Here is a 16,419-nt window from a genome sequence, read left to right as displayed (position 1 = left end):
AGGACTTAAATATGGAGGAATACATAGAAGTGTAAATGATTTATGAGAAAACTCTGACCAACACACCAAACAATATATTTAGGCACCAGGTTTAAAGAAAAGGAAACAACGATTTCAGAGCCCAAATCTGGCAGTCATATCAGGATGGAGAGATGTGCAGGTCACAAGGAAAGCTTTGCTGACTCTGTGCCCTTGCAGGGGCATACATTCACTTATGAATACATCTACAGGATAAATCTACTGAAATATCTTCAGAAAAGTGGCTGTCAAGAGCCAGTCTCATTAATTTTTCTGATACGAATATTTTATTTTATAGCTGATCTTAATAGAAAGATACTCTGAGCAGTTACAGATGAAATACACCTTTCAGAAAAACCACAAATTTCAGGTTATAGCTCAGCAGAATTGAGCATACTTTTCAGCCATGAGATAGTAAACATTTCTTTTACAAATGTGACTTTAAAGGCTTTGACTAAAAATCTTGCCAAAGCTTTAGACAAGAGTTATGTTTGGTAGAGAAAATTATAAGAGAAACTGGGAGACTGGCCGCACCTGCGCAAGTGTGCTTTTTGTTCCCCTGTGACCCAACCTTGGCAAAACTGTTTGTTATTCACCTCATCACAAACAGCTCTGTCACAGCAGGTGTTGGGTTTGGAGGGGACACGGTGTCCAGGAAACCTGCAATCAGGTTAGCAAACTCCCAGGAGACCCATTCCCTTTCAATTGACCTGGAGTTGTCTGGCACTGCCTACCACAGCCCCTGAGCTGTCTGCCCAGGAAACGGTGTCATGTGAGTCACAGCGGAAACACTTCCCCAAAACCACTCTCCCTGGAGGTGGAGGAGCCACACATTGAATGACAGAAAGGAAAGCTGCCCAAGCCTTTCTAACTATGAAAGAAAACACCATTTCCTTAGAGTTGCTTCACAATTCCACTTCCCTATAGAACCGGATTTAAAAGCTTCTTGTACAACTCAGTCTCTTTGCATAACGTCCAGCTTTTCAAATGTGTCCTTCTGACTTTTAGTTCTTCAAAATGGTGGCTCAGTCTATTTCAGAACTCAGAGTGCCTTCCAAGTGGGAGAAGAGGAGTCAGCAGGCTCAGACTTTCAAGGCTTCCTTCTATATCCTCACAGGTGTCTGCTGTGAAGTGGCTGGCCTAGACTTCTCCACAGATTAATGGCTGCTAGCCATCCAGGGTGATTGATCGGTAACCACCTCTTGAGTCCATGGTCCAAGCCAATTGGCCTGAGGGAGCCTTTTTGTCTTGTTCTTAGGCTTCACCAGCCCCCTCAGTACCACCACTTTTTATCACTGAGGCACACAGGACATTTCCTTTTCCCTCTCAGATGTACATGATATGGGAACTTTCCAGATTTGGGCCCAGAGAGTAGAAGTGACAGAAGTACATACAAATATCACCTCCTGCTCTCTTCTCTCTCCCTTCTTTTCCCCACAGTTCTCAGGGTTGAAAGGGACACTCTCCTCTTCCTCCGGGGCACACCCTGAGTCCTGTCATCGCTGGGTGTAGGGTAAGACTCCAGCCCTTTAGGCTATCTGTGTTCAAAGAAGCTAAAGGAATTTGGAGAAATCCCTTCCTCTCTTCAAATCTGTTTTTCAAGATTTCTGCCCCGCTAATGAGGACCTTCTCCCTCAGGGAGCCCTGTCCTTTTTCTTTCCTGGAGCTGTGATTCAGGAAGGGTGGGGAGGGAAGGAGGATGCTTAAGGAGAAAAGAAAATATATCAGCTTATTATGTGCAAAGTAATTTCATTCCTACACAAGACAGAGTGAATTCTAATCACAGCAGGGTAAATGTGGAAATCTCTTGAACTACGGGTACATTGTGTAGCAACCATGCAGGCTTTATGCCCTCGTGGATGCCCTCGTGGATCAGCTCTGGGGAATCACTCTGTAAGGTGTATCAGAACTACTGTTAATGTATTAAATAGCAAGAGAAAACAACCCAAACATTTAAACAGCGTCTAGGGAAATCCTTTATTGTTCTTGAGAGTTCTGTCTAGGGAAACCCTTTATTGTTCTTCATAGTTCTTGAGAGTTTATGCTGCACACTCATTAAGATATTGTTCTTTCACTGAATACTGATTCATCAGAGAAAAACACAACCCTGCCAACAGTTAAATAGGTTGGCAAACAGGTTGGTAAATAGGTGAGGTCCCTTTTTCTCTATTCTTGCCTGGCAATCATTTTATTTAGTAGTCTCATTATAAACTAGACTGGACCAAAAGTTAGAAGTACTGATTCATCTCTTCTCAAATGGATTTTCCCTTATTCCCTACATCCCCCATGACTATTCCAGATTTCTGCTTCCCTTCAAGTCTGGACTTCTGGAAGAGTGTTAGCTAAATAGTTGTCCATTCCTTGCCTCCTGTTTATCCCACTCTTATCCAGCCCCCACTCCCACCTTTCCACTGACTCATCACTAATACCAAGGGCACCAGTGGCCTCTTGGTTATTAAAGTCAAAGGTGCCTTGCTATACCATTCAGTCACTGTAGACACTATGCATCATTCCCTATATATTGATGCTGTTTTTTCCTCTTGGTTTCTCTGACAGTCTTGGTTTTCCTCCCATCTCACAGTTGTATCTTTTCTGTCTCTTTCAGGCTCTATCTCCTTTACCAGACCTCTTAAAACTATGAGTTACCTGGAACTAAGTCTTGGGATCCCTTCTCTTTCCCCTCTCTATGCCAAGGATTTTGTCTATTCTATGCTCAAATTCGTTCTAGATTCAGGATTCTCAGATTTTTGTGGATGTAAGTTAACCCGGAAAAAGGGGGAAAACTTCAAATCACTTAATCTTTTTGGCTTGAATTTTTTCTTTTATAATTACCCTCATAAGAGTCTCCTACAGTGCTACAGCAATAAGAGATCGTAAATAAACAGGATTTTCATCAGAAAGCAAGATGCATTGTGGTGGCAATTTGAAGTGTAGACCTGGGTCAGGAAATCAAGTCCCTTATTTGCTCTGTGAACTTAGGTACTTTCACTTACTGGGCTTCAGCTTTTGGAGACCACAGGCATGACTTAATTGGAATTTTAATCAAAGGTTGAACGTGAATTCTGCCAAATGGCATTTCATTTTCAAAATCTGAGTCTCTCTTTACTTGTTTGAAAGTGGTATAAAAGGGTAACAGCAGAGAGAAATGTTTCAAACAGAATATAAAGCTTAATCTGAAAACTGCTATTTACCCCAGCAGTTTTCTATTCTATTTCATTTACTGTCACTTAAAACTTTCAGTGGGAACAAAAATGTCCTCTTTAAAATGAATGAGGCAAGTATAAGCTTAGTATTAGCTGCAGGGTAGTATTAGCAGTGGGAGGGATATTATGTTATAGCTGAGGCAATTTTCAGGTAGAAGACATTGCTGGGTGGGTTAGAAATATGTTAGCAATGCTAAGTGTATATTTCAGGGGATTTTTCTGTTGCCTCAGAATGTTTTATATGGAGGTTCTGAGAGCCCAGAAGTCAGCAAGACAGGACTGCCCCTTTATGGTGAAGGAAACAAAGAAATAAAGGCTTGAAAAGGCAATAAATTAGATCTCAGCAGAAAGCTTTGTTTTGTTTATAAAGGATGGGTAAGATTGTTTGTAGCTGTGGTAAGCTGCAGTGGGAAGGCTGCATAAATCCTGGGAAAACCATATGCCATCAAAGTAAGGTTTGTGCCAGTGGTGTGCTACTAAATGTTTAGTACATGGCTCTCCTAGAAAAAGGAAGAGCCTTGTTTGTAATGTTTCCTGATTTCCGTGGTGTAAATATTCCCATTATGATCAAGTCCAAGCTCTGGAAGCAAAGATCTTGAACGCTGACTTAGTAGAAGTGACCACACAGATACGACAGATGGAAAATACCTTGAGGGCACAGACAATCGTGAAATGTCTTAGCCAGCATGAGCTGAGTTTGGGGTGTTTGTTACCTTTGTTTTTAATACAACTTGTTTAATTGTAAGTTTATGTAACTTACATTTTTGTAATGGCCGCATTTAACAACTAGTTTACAGAATCCCTGAAAAATTTAAAAATTAGTTCTTGTGAGTGAGTCTGTCCAACTGCAAGTTACCATTGGTTTGTCTTCAGAGAAATAAGGAAAATTAATATTAATATTTGCTGGAGCAACATTTAATTACGTTTGAGTTCTGAGAGGTGCTCAGTTTGCTTTAAGTGTTTTTGTATGTATTAATTTTCTAGAACTCTCTGTATCTGTCAATAGGTAAATCAAAAGCAATGATTACAATCATAATATGCTAGGGGATTCTGGGTGGCTCAGTCAGTTAAGTGTCCAACTTTGGCTCAGGCCATGATCTCACTGTTCCTGGGTTCAAGCCCTGTGTCCGGGCTCTGTGCTGACAGCTCAGAGGCTGGAGCCTGCTTCGGATTCCATGTCTCCCTCTCTCTCTGCCTCTCCCACACTCGCGCTCTGTCTCTGTCTCTCAATAATAAATAAACATTAAAAAAAATCATCATATGCTCGATGAATAGATGATAGTTTTCTGCAAATTCGTGTGAGCTGAGTGTGAGGTATGTATCATCTCTTTTGAGAAAAAAAAAAAAAGGACCCAAAGAAAAAGATATTTGCTTATTGAATGACATGTTTTATGGACAGAATTGTATCTCTTCAAAACTCATACACTGAAGCCCTAATATATGTGACTTATTTGGAGTTGGGGCCCTGAAGGATGTAATTAAAGTTCAGTGAGGTCATAATAGTAGGACTCTAATCTGACAGAACTGCCCTCCTTATAAGAAGAGGCAAAGGGGCGCCTGGTTGGCTCAGTTGGTGGCTCCGTCTTAATTTAAGCTCAGGCCATGATCTCAATGGTTCATGAGATCAAGCTCCATGTCAGGCTCTGCACTGAGAGCACGGAGCCTGCTTGGGATTCTCTCTCTCCCTCTTCTCTGCCAACCCTCCTTTCACTCTCTCTTTCTCAAAATAAATAAATAAATATTAAAAAAGAAGAAGAAGAAGAAGAGGAAGAGACATAAGAGCTCTCTCTGTGCACAAGGGCAGGTCAAAGACCATATGAGATTACAGCAAGAAGGCACCATCTGCATGCCCAAAAGAGACACCTCACAGAAACCAGCCCTACTGATACCTTGATCTTGGATCTCAGACTGCACAAGTGTGAGAAGATGAGTTTCTTTTGTTTAGGCCACCCTGTCTGAGATACTTTGTTATGGCTGCCCGGGCTGACTAACACAGCATGCAAATAATGCAATTCCTTGCAGTTCCATAGCAGGAACATGATGCCCATACCTCAGGCTCTGGCACAATGTCATAAGGAATTCCTTCCTGTCTGCTCTTCTGCTGTATAAACTTCTACTTAACCCTACAGCTCAAGGGTTACCACCTCTGGGGAGCCCCTCCCTGGTTTCCCCCAGTATGTGTCAGACTGTAAACAGCTCTATTACAATGATGATGACTATACTGTTTTAGTCCTAACACAAATCCTTTGAATCCTTTAAAGAAAGGTAGATTACATATTAGAAATTAAGATCCAGCATGCCACCTACCTGTGCTGCCCATGTTAGCCACTAGCCACCTGTGGCTATTTACACTTAAATTTAAATAAAACTTAAATATAATTAAAAATTCAATTCCTCAGGTGGACTAGCCACACTCCAAATACTTAATAACTGCCTGTGGCTAGTGGTTACTGCATTGGGCTCTCAGACATGGAACATCCCATCACTGTAGAAAGTTCTATAGCACTGAGCTGTACTGGACTATAAGCAATTCGAGGTGGGGGCAAGCTTTGCATCTCTTTGCATTGTCTTATTGTCCCAGCATCTAGCCTAGTGCCTGCTAGACAATAGGCATCCAGTAAGTATTATCTGAATTATTAAAAGAAAAAATTAACACTATTTACCTACTTGCAGCTCTTTAAAGCTATTTATGGTTCCTAGAGATCACAGAAATAAACACACATACATAAATTTGTTTTTATGATTGGCAAGTAAAATGCTAAAAATGAGCAATTATCATTTTTCCTGGGGTGAGAGCACGAATGTGCATTAAGATGTAATTATAGAATTCATTTCAGGTGTTAATATAGCAATCTATAGTTGTTAATTCCTAAGGACAATATCGATTCTAATTTAATTTTTTTTAGGTCATCTCTGCTTCATTGCTCTATAAGTGACCCTATGGACTCATTAAATCTTTCAGCATATTTATGCAACTCTATTTAATGAGTCCTCCAACACCTTGAATTCTCTGGATCTCATACCTATTATTTCAGTGGTAAACTTCTGAGTTTAATTAATCGTATTCTTCCTGAGCTCAGAGGAGGTCAGAAAAAGGTCACCCAGTCATACACAACTCTGCTGGCAGACAACCCCTTTGTTGCCACATTTAAAGATCTTCAAAGAGACACACAATAGCCCTTGGGAATCTAGGTATTTAGATGTTCCTATACTAGAAAACTTTTCTTTGTTTCTTTAGATATTGTTTTAATGTTTATTTTTGAAGAAGAGAGAGAGCGTGAGTGGGGGAGGGGCAGAGAGAGAGGGAGACACAGAATCCGAAGCAGGCTCCAGGCTCCGAGCCGTCAGCCCAGAGCCCAACGCAGGGCTCAAACCCACGAGCCGTGAGATCATGACCTGAGCCGAAGTCGGATGCTTAACTGACTGAGCCACCCAGATGCCCCAATTTTTCTTTGTTTCTTGCTTAAATGTTTCTTAAGTTAGCCCAAAGCAGTTTTCCTCACTCTCTCTGGAACAAAAGGAGAAACTCTGTCCTGTGATATGAATGAAACTTAAATGCCATTTAAATAAAGATGCTTGTCTTCCAAGATGTTTTCCCGTAGATTTCCTCGTAACTTCAGGGATAAATAGTAGGGCTGAGTAAATATTATTTGAATGAATAATTGAAAGCCATAAAACAACCCCTTAACCCTGGTGCAAAGCCCAATGTGTACCCTAACTTCTATCTCATAGAATTCAGGGCACAGCTTTCCAAGCAGGAGAAAGAGTGTGTTCTAGAGGGGAGTGTGCAGAGAGAAGAACGAGACAAGGAGATCTCCAGGGAAGCAAAGCAATTTAGTCTGTGGTTTGAAGTCAGCACCAACATGTGCAAGCTGGATGGGATGGAGTAGAGACGAAGGAGGGGGAGGAAGAAAGTCAGGGTTGGGAGGGGGTGAGGGTGTCTGTCCTCAATCTTCATGTTTTATAGAAGGGAGCAGTGAGCCTTAGCAGCCGTGGACAGAGAAGGTTGTGTCAGAATCCTTTAACCCTTTTGTGCAGGTCACATGGGTCAGTCTCCCCTCTGCTCGGTTACTTGCCCACAGGATGTTTTGAGCACAAAAAACAGCTGCCTGCCTCTCACCCATGAGATCTGCTGCTGTTGGTGGCCTCCTGGAGGTGAGTCCTGTGTTCACAGGGCTGGAATTTTTCTAACATCTAGTCCTGGGAGATGTTCCTCTCTAAGACATTAGTTTAAAAACAAATGATTTTGAGAAACTTGAACATCCTGCCTATGAGATTTAATTCCTCTTGCTGTTGTGATCGGTTTGGGAACTAAATCCCTGGCCAGATTTGGTTGTGATCTTATGAAGGCTACAGTATATACCACCAGGAAGGAAACAGCATCTGGTGTATGTGACTGATGTCTATCCCTTGTAGCCACTCAGAGAGGTCTGCTTCCTTTGACAGTGAGCCCGCTAGGTAGTCTCCCCATTTTACAGATGTGTGTACTGGGGCACAGATGGTGAACCCTTATTGCTTACTCGTCCGTGAAATATGAGAAAGAGGTATCACAGCCCTGACATCTAGATCATAAAATCATGGCTTCAGATATTTACTGAGAAAGCTGGAGGGCACAACACATGCATGGAGTCTCCAAGGTTGGACACTCTTTTTAATGACCTCAGGAAAGCTTAGCAACCTTTTTGAAAATTATTTTCCTCAACTGTGCAAAGGCAAGAATAGGAAGATAACACATGTGATGTGCTTTGAAGGGGCTTGGCAACATAGTAAGTGCTCAATAAATGCTAGTTTGTTATTACTTAAGTGTCAGGGGAAAAAACCTTTCTAAAGCACTTCTATGGTCTTAAATTGCTCTTTATTATTTAAATTTTTTTTTCAACATTTATTTATTTTTGGGACAGAGAGAGACAGAGCATGAACGGGGGAGGGGCAGAGGGAGAGGGAGACACAGAATCAGAAACAGGCTCCAGGCTCTGAGCCATCAGCCCAGAGCCCGACACGGGGCTCGAACTCACGGACCGCGAGATGGTGACCTGGCTGAAGTCGGGCGCTTACCGACTGCGCCACCCAGGCGCCCCTGCTCTTTATTATTTAAAAGCATGTAGGAACTGTGTTTTTGCTCTTTCATGCTCCCTGTTGAAATTGGCACAGCCCAGAATGCAGGCACTTAGTAAATACTTGGCATAGACTGATAATTTTCCAGTGCTGTATCATTGGCATTTTTAGGCATTGGTCACTATACACATATATGTGTGTGTGTGTATATATATATATATATATATATACACACACACACACATACATATATACACATATATAACACATATATATGTATATATACACACATATAGGTATGTATATATAAACATATATATTTTATGTATATATATATTTATACATGGGTCATTATGTTAAAGTTCATATATACACAAAATGAGCAAGCATTCTTTTTGTTTCTTTGTAATCGTGGTATACAGTGATTTGTATTTACTAAAAAATAGAAATTACTAGGGTTAAAAGTATGACCTTTACAGCTCCATTTATAAATCTCTAGCAGATAATAAGAAATATACTTTTCATCAATGAAGGCTTGCATTCACAAATTTAAAAATATGCAATTTCGGGCACCTGTGTGGCTGAGTCAGTTAAGCGTCGGCTTCACCTCAGGTCATGAGCTCTCAGTTTGTGAGTTCGAGCCCCACGTTGGGCTCCATGCTGACAAGGAGCCTGCTTGGGATTCTCTCTCTCCTTCTCTCTCTGTCCCTCTCCCCATCTCTCAAAAATAAATAAATAAATTTAAAAAATACATAAAAATGTGAAATTTCAAGTATTTATGTCATGAGTATTCTTGGGATCAATCTTAGAACTAAAAAAAAACCACTCTTCTAGTAAATGCACGATGGCTTTACGTACTTTTTATTCATTCATTTTATGTTTAGCTGTAGTCTATCAATGGAAATGTTTGGGGTGAGCAAGAAACATTTGGGGGAAACATTAAATGCAGCACAAAAATGTACCTTTCATATACTGGTATAAAAGGACTTTTTGTTCTTTTTCAGATACAAAACAGTTTAATTTTTTTGTTCTGTTTTAGCAATGAGACCTATTTTTCCATGGAATGTGTGAAATTGGTTTATTTTTATATTGCCTTTTATATGTGAAAAGCTAAACGGACCAAACTAACTATGTGATTAAAGACGTTTTTAGTGTCCAGATATGGTGGGAATATCTGGTGGGAAACAACCATTTTTGCTCAGCAGGAGGCTCAGTTGACCTTCTACAGGAAAAACAAGTGGTAGACCAGATACCACAAGCCTGACAGAACATGGCAACCAAAATGTAACACTTAGGTCTCTATTGCATTTGTTTTGGAAAACAAATGTGTTCTGAGCTTCACGGTCATTGGTCATTTACCTCCCTGGAGATAATTCAATAGTCTATCTGTGGTATTAAATGTTTCACTGTAACTTTCAAAAACACCAGGACAGTAACAAGTGCATTAAAAAAAAATCCAGGGTCCCCGGTGGCTCAGTCGGTCGAGTGGCCGACTTCAGCTCAGGTCATGATCTCGAGGTTCATGAGTTTGGGCCCAGCATCGGGCTCTGTGCTGACAGCTCAGAGCCTGCTCTGGATTCTGTGTCTCCCTCTCTTTCTGCCCTTCCCCTGCTTCTGCTCTCTCTCACTCTTGAAAATAAATAATAAAACATTTAAAAAAATAATAAAAAAATGAAATAAAAAAATCCAATAATGTTTATAATTGATGACTTGAAAGATACCCTGAACATTTATATTCAAATGAAGAAGATATTGCCAAGGTCTCCCTGATGCCTTTCTGGAAAAATCACTGTCACTCGCTCTGCCTCTCCACCCCACCTTTCCATGTGAGCTTTATTTATCACAAGGTCACCACAGGAACAAGATTGTCACCCCTGGGAGGACATGGAGGGAATTCACAGCCAGGCTATGGCTTTGCTCTCAAATGGCATTCTCTCCTTTTTTCTAGTGTCACAGTCCATAGTAAAAAATAAAAATGTATTCAAGGGTCAGGGTCGTGATTAGGTCAAAAACTTAAAATACAACAAACAAACAAACAAACAAAAAACTCCATCAAAACAGCTTGAAGGTTTTTCCTTCCAGGTGTTACAGCCAGGAGGTAGGAATGTACTAGATCCCTGCTTGTCAAATGCAGTCTGTGGAAATGTGGCAGCAAAGGCATCCCCTGGAATCTGGTTAGAAATGCAGACCTCAGGTCCCACCCAGACCTCCTGAATCAGAATCTACATTTTCATAAGATCTCCAGATAATTGATATGCTCATTCCAGTTGAAAAATGCTGAGCTAGAACATCACTGCTTGTAGTGATTGATGTAGAGGAAGAGAAAGGAATTATAGCTTTTTTTTTTTTTTTTGCAGTAGAGTTGTTTTCACTGATTCTTTGACACGTTTCTAAACTGTACTGCTTCACAGATCAACAAGTGTTTGAGGACGAAAAACATCATAAGCCTCACTGTAGAACTTTACTTTCAATCCATCAGAATAGATGTATTTTGCTTTCTTTATAATCACAATAACACCTCTTTTTTTTTTTTTTGTTTGAAATGCATTCGCATTGGAATGGCTTAGGGCAGTTCTCTTATTAGCTAAAGGAATACAGCAGATTTCATGATGCATTTAGTCTACCAAGTTAAAGTCCTCTCTAACATCTGAGCTGCATTTTGCTTCAACCAGCAGCCCCTGGCTCAAGCATCCCTATTAGTGAGGTATTTTCAAGAGCTCTTGATTCTAGAGAATCAGGAAATCCTGAGCTATCTCCTTAATTCAAAACATCATGTGGGAATACAATGACTTTTGCTGAATTTTTAAAAGGAGGGGTATAGTAAATTGAGTGGAGTGGGTCAGGAAGACTCCCTGAGAATTAATTTAATCCCACTGGATTTTAAGATAATAAAACTGTGGGCAACCAGTGCTGCAAGAAGTAGGAACTTAAAAATGTCTCAAAAGCAGAAATAACAGTGTGAGTGTAAGAGAAAGATTGAGTTCAAAAAGGAAGTCAGTTTTGCAAATAGAGAAACAAAATGAATAAAAGGGAAGAAGACAATAAGTCAGAATGGAATTTATGTCAAGAAGAGAGAGAAGAATGGTGAAAAAATAAATACCAGAGAAAGACAGGTAAAGATGAGGGCACATCATGGATGTGGCTGGAAACTATAGCAGGAAAAGGATGGGTATGTAGAGAAAGGGGGGTAGTGAAAAACAAAGGAGCAAGTCCATGATGCCTGTAAACCTGATGGCCACATGCCACCCCTCTCTCAAAAGCGACCCCTCCCATCCAGTCCTACCTGGCCGGAAGGATGGTAGTCACCACTTGAGAGCTTGAGGGTTGGGGGGAGTAAAGTTGGGGGAAACAGAGGGATCCTCATGGCAAGTTTCCGACAAGAATGAGGAGGAACCGTCCCCCTGTGTGGAAAAAAAGGGAGGCTGTCATTTTTGTGGCATTGAAATTGATTTCTAATAATCTGTTGTTTCAAATTATTTGTCTGGGAGCTCTCTTGGAGTGCCTTCTAGAATAGAGATTTAAAATCTCCAACTCCTTTGTCTATTCCAACACTTCCGACCACAAATGCAATGGGACTGGCAACTGAATTATCTTTGGTTTCTTCCCATTCTTCGTGGGAATTAGATGCTAAGTATGATTGTAACTAGCAGTTTTGAGAAATTCTCTACAAAATCCCACTACTATCAAGACTTGAAAAAAGATTGTAATGAATCACTGACAGCAGTTGAACAGTGTGGCCCAGTGGGACTGGGCTTAATGGCTATGCTTTTCTCTCTCAAAGAGAGAGGATTGAGTTTTAAATGCATCGAGCTAGTTTTGCTAGCCCTCTACATAAGTCACGTGCCAGGCATTGTTTTTGGGTGCCTAGACCTCAAGAGCATCAGTGAGCAAAACAGTCGAAACCCTTGCCCTCCATGTAAATCCACTGGGGAGGGAACACTGAATGACACACCTAAAAAAGAAGTAAATGACCTAATGAGGGAAGGTGATATATACCGTGAAAAACAGGAAGTAGAGCCGAATAAAAGGAAGAGGAGATGCCAGCAATAGGGGAGTGTGGAAAGTGTGGTCATGGAGGGCCTCTTTGAAAAGAAGTCTTTGAGCAAAGACTTGAGCAACAGGAGGGAGTCGCCCAAGCGGACCCTTAAGAGATGAGCATTCTGGGCAGAGGAAATACTCCATACAACAGTCCAAGGCGGCCCCTGTCTTTTTGGGGCCCAGCACGGAACCCAGGATGGCTGGAGTGGGGAGTAGGTCAATGAGAAAACAAAGAGGGGATGCCGCAAAGTGGAGTCAGATCATGTGGGACCTTATAGACTTTTATTCCTGACAGAGATGGGAGCCATGAAAGAGTCTTGAACTGAGGAGCGACCTGATTTACATTCTAAAAGATGACTCTGGCTGCCCTGTTGGGAATAGATATGTGGAAGTGGGAAGACCAGTGAAGAGGCTATTTAGAAATCCATTTGAGGACTGATAGTGGCTTTGGCTAGAGTGCTGCACTTGGTACCTTAACAATTATAAAGAAGTCTTAACTGTTTTATGATACTTTGCAAGTCTTGCGATAGTTTTGATTCCACCTAAAACAAAGTCCCAATAATAAATTTGAGAATTGCAACAGCTTATTATGTATTTCATAAAACCTAAGAACTACTTAAAAACAAACAATATGTAAGTTTCAAAGGAAAAGGAAAAGACATCCTTTTTAAAATAATTTTTTTTAATGTTTATTTATTTTTGAGACAGAGAAAGAGAGTGAGAGTGGGAGGGGGGCAGAGAGAGAGGGAGACACATAATCTGAAGCAGGCTCCAGGCTCTGAGCTGTCAGCACAGAGCCCAACATGGAGCTCGAACCCGCAAACTGTGAGAACATATCCTGAGCTGGAGTTGGACGCTTAACCAAGGTGCCCTGGAAAAAAAAATCCTTTTGAACCAAAGCTAGAAGACAAGATATTTCCTATTTTCTTTATGTCACCAAAAACATATAGGTGCTGCTGGCTACTGTCTTAGACAGGATTTCCCATATGCTAGCATAATTAGGGAGGGCAAAATCCATGTTGATGCCAAAATAGTTAAATATGTTAAGCTTCCCCCAATTGTATAGAGTTGTTTGGGTGTGAGTGTGTGTGTGTGTGTGTGTGTGTGTGTGTATGATGATCATAAAAGGTATGTCATGAAGAATCCATGCAAACTATCAGAATCATCATGCCCTGTTTATTATTCCATCACAAACATCAGCAAAAGTTAAAGCCACCTCTACTGATAAAACTCTTTGAAATGTGGAATTCTTTGAAATATGAAAATATTACTTATCTTGGTTTCAGCCACAAATTCAAAGGTCTCCTTGTCAAATTCAAAGATTATCCTCAGCAAATGATTATAATAAATGCAGAAGACTTGTATCAATTGATTTTTATTGACAGAAAATGCATAAGCAGGACTCCACATGGTAGATTTGTTACATTAATTTGGCCTTTAGGCAGAATACGTGCACAATAGAGAATGTGACTCTTGCTCTTAGAAACGGCTTTCCTAGTGTGGACTGAAATTTTCTTCAGCATTGTTCAGTTCAGTGGTCATGGATTTTTTTCCTTCTGCAATAGCTTTTCATCTGGTCTCTGCATGCTGCTTCAACAAATGTTTCAAAGCACCAAGACATTTCCCATTTGGATATTCTATACGTAAATATTTCTCTGGGTTTTCCTTTGCCATCTTTCCCCTGAAAATGTTGAGGGCCATGGCAAAATCAGGTAGTGGTTTCCCGAGGTCAATGAAATCTTTAAACTCTTTGTTTTAAAAAGTATTTAGGACGTGTTATGTTCGACTATTTTTATTATTCTAGTTATACCAAAGCAGGGCTTTAAAAACAAACTAGAGGGGCTCCTGGGTGGCTCAGTCGGTTATGCATCCAACTTCAGCTCAGGTCATGATCTCATGGTTCATGAGTTTGAGCCCCGCGTCAGGCTCTGTGCTTCCAGCTCGAAGTCTGGAGCCTGCTTCAGATTCTGTGTCTCCCTCTCTCTGCCTCTCCCTTGTTCATGCTCTCTCTGTCTCTCTCAAAGAATAAATAAACATTAAAAAAATAATAAAATAAAATAAAAACAAACTAGGGATACATTTGGAATAAAACATCTAATTAGTATTGGCAAAATTCACATAAATGATGTTACAAGGGCAGGCACACAGAGTAGAAGTCAATTCAGAAGTTTTCGTGGGCCATCTATGGTTGTATGGACTCTGTTGCTTAGGGAGGTGGGCAGATGAAAGTCAGTGGGATTAAAGTCCATCTCATCCTATTCCTAATGTTAAACCTCAGTTCTTTCTGGGAAGAGTCCAAACCCCATCAACATATACACTCTCTGCTCTAGCAGGTCATGAGTATTTGCTTTGGATCTCCTCCCCTCTAAACTATACACCCATCATGGCACTCCCACATTTCCTAATCTTTAGGAAAGAAAGTAAAGACAAATGAAGGGGAAAGTAAGTTAATAGGGTAGAGAAAAGGGGGAGGAATCAATGGCAACCATGTGAACCTCCATTCCGATTTTGTTTAAATCTCAAACGCAGTTGCTTTACAGGGGTTAATAGATAAAAGAAATCCATGAGGGGAATGCCATGTGGGCCTAAGGGGAGCCTCTTCTCAGACCTAGGGATTTGTCTACAGGTTGGCTGTCTGTAATCATATAATCTAATTTTTAAAGAGAAATTGATTTTTTTAAATAAGAAAATTTCTGAGTATTAAATATTAGTGTGAGGGTTTTGTAATGTGCCAACTTGGGTAGGCTGAACTACATTTCCCAAAGTTCTGTTTCTGTATTTTTCCAGGGTAAGTTACAAGGGAGACTTTCCCAAGAGTTGGAGGGCTGAGGAGGGAGGCAGCGACCATTCTGTAACACACACGTGTTGTTGCAGATCTGTTGAATGGGGTCTGGAATCATCTTCCCTCCTCTTTGGGTTTTCCTTTAGTTGTTCTGACTCCTGGGTGTGTGTTTGTGTGTGTGTGTGCGCGTGCGCACGCGCAGCTCTGTGATAAAGAATCTCCTACAGGTTCTGCTTCTCCAGGTGAATCCCAACGAATAAAGATGTTAACTAATTCAAACATTTTAGAAACACCATGTGGGGATTTTCTATTTCTGGTAATGGTTGGTTAGGCCACTTGGACCATCCTTCCCACTGAAAATGCCTAAAAAGGCTGGATGTGATATTAAAACTATATTCTTTAAAGAACCTAAGAGCCACAAAAATTTAAAGAACGATCAGGCCCAAACTGCAGGGACATCAAGCCTAGACAGGCAAGCCACTTTTGCCCTGAGGGCGTTTGCTAACACTGGAAATTTTGAATTCATCTTTTGAAAGCCTTGTAGGGTGGGGCCACAACTCCAAGCCTGTGGCTTGTACAGAATGAGGAATCTCACAGGAAACTTTCCTTATAATAAGCCAGGCACACAGATTGTTGATTTGAAAATAAACCAGGGGCACCTGGGTGGTTCAGTCAGTTGAGCATCTGACTCTTGATTTCAGCTCAGGTCATAATCTCACAGTCATGGGATTGAGCCCTGCATCAGGCTCTGTGTTGGGCATGGAGCCTGCTTAAGATTCTCTCCCTCCTTCTCTCTCTGCCTCTCCCTCCCTCTCTCTTTCTCAAAAACAAAACAAGCAAAAAACCAAACAGAACTTACAGAATTAAATAAAACACAAAAGCTGGAATTAAAAAACTCTGTGGAAAAGTGTAAGAGCAGTGTAAACAAAGAATTTGTGAATTCAAAAAAGGGCCAGAGAAAAATTGCCCACAGGGCAGCACAGAGATATGAAAAGATGGAAAATACTGAAGAGTTACAAATCTGAGGTGATGGAGTAAAAGGTCCATTTTATTTTATATATAAATAACATGATGGAAGCCATTTTTGCTGACACTATGGCTGAGTTTCTGCAGAACTGAGGAAAGTTATCCACTCGGTGACCTCAAACACATATTTAGACACATTTTAGAAAAACTGCACAGAATATAAGAAAAAAGTCCTAAATGCAATAAAAGGAGGAAAAATACAAGTTATTATCAAAAGAATTACACTGAGGCTAACAGCTTCTCAATAACAAGAGAAGCCAGAAGACAGTGGAATTTTATCTTCCATGCACTAAAAGC

At 40.7% G+C, this 16,419-nt stretch overlaps 1 protein-coding gene and 1 long non-coding RNA gene across 9 annotated transcripts in view; one reads left to right on the top strand and one right to left on the bottom strand.

The window, feature by feature from the left end:
* The window catches only part of PLCB1 (phospholipase C beta 1), a 695,993-nt gene that overhangs the window by 63,045 nt on the left and 616,529 nt on the right, over positions 1–16,419 (bottom strand). For 2 of the 3 annotated variants that reach the window (XM_023251452.2, XM_023251451.2), the window contains exon 32: positions 11,560–11,677. The exons of the other annotated variant lie outside the window; for it this stretch is intronic. In XM_023251452.2, the coding sequence (XP_023107220.1) occupies positions 11,579–11,677 (99 nt within the window). In that variant the 3' untranslated portion in view covers positions 11,560–11,578. The remainder of the gene's footprint in view (positions 1–11,559; positions 11,678–16,419) is intronic. 3 annotated transcript variants of the gene reach the window in all.
* The window catches only part of LOC109498079, a 51,549-nt gene that overhangs the window by 11,910 nt on the left and 23,220 nt on the right, over positions 1–16,419 (top strand). The gene's annotated exons all lie outside the window — the stretch shown is intronic.

The sequence above is a fragment of the Felis catus genome, chromosome A3 (assembly GCF_018350175.1).
Source record: "Felis catus isolate Fca126 chromosome A3, F.catus_Fca126_mat1.0, whole genome shotgun sequence".
Classification (NCBI taxonomy): Eukaryota; Metazoa; Chordata; class Mammalia; order Carnivora; family Felidae; genus Felis; species Felis catus.
The sequence above is the reverse complement of the archived record's forward strand: the minus strand, read 5'-3'. Positions and strand labels throughout refer to the sequence as shown.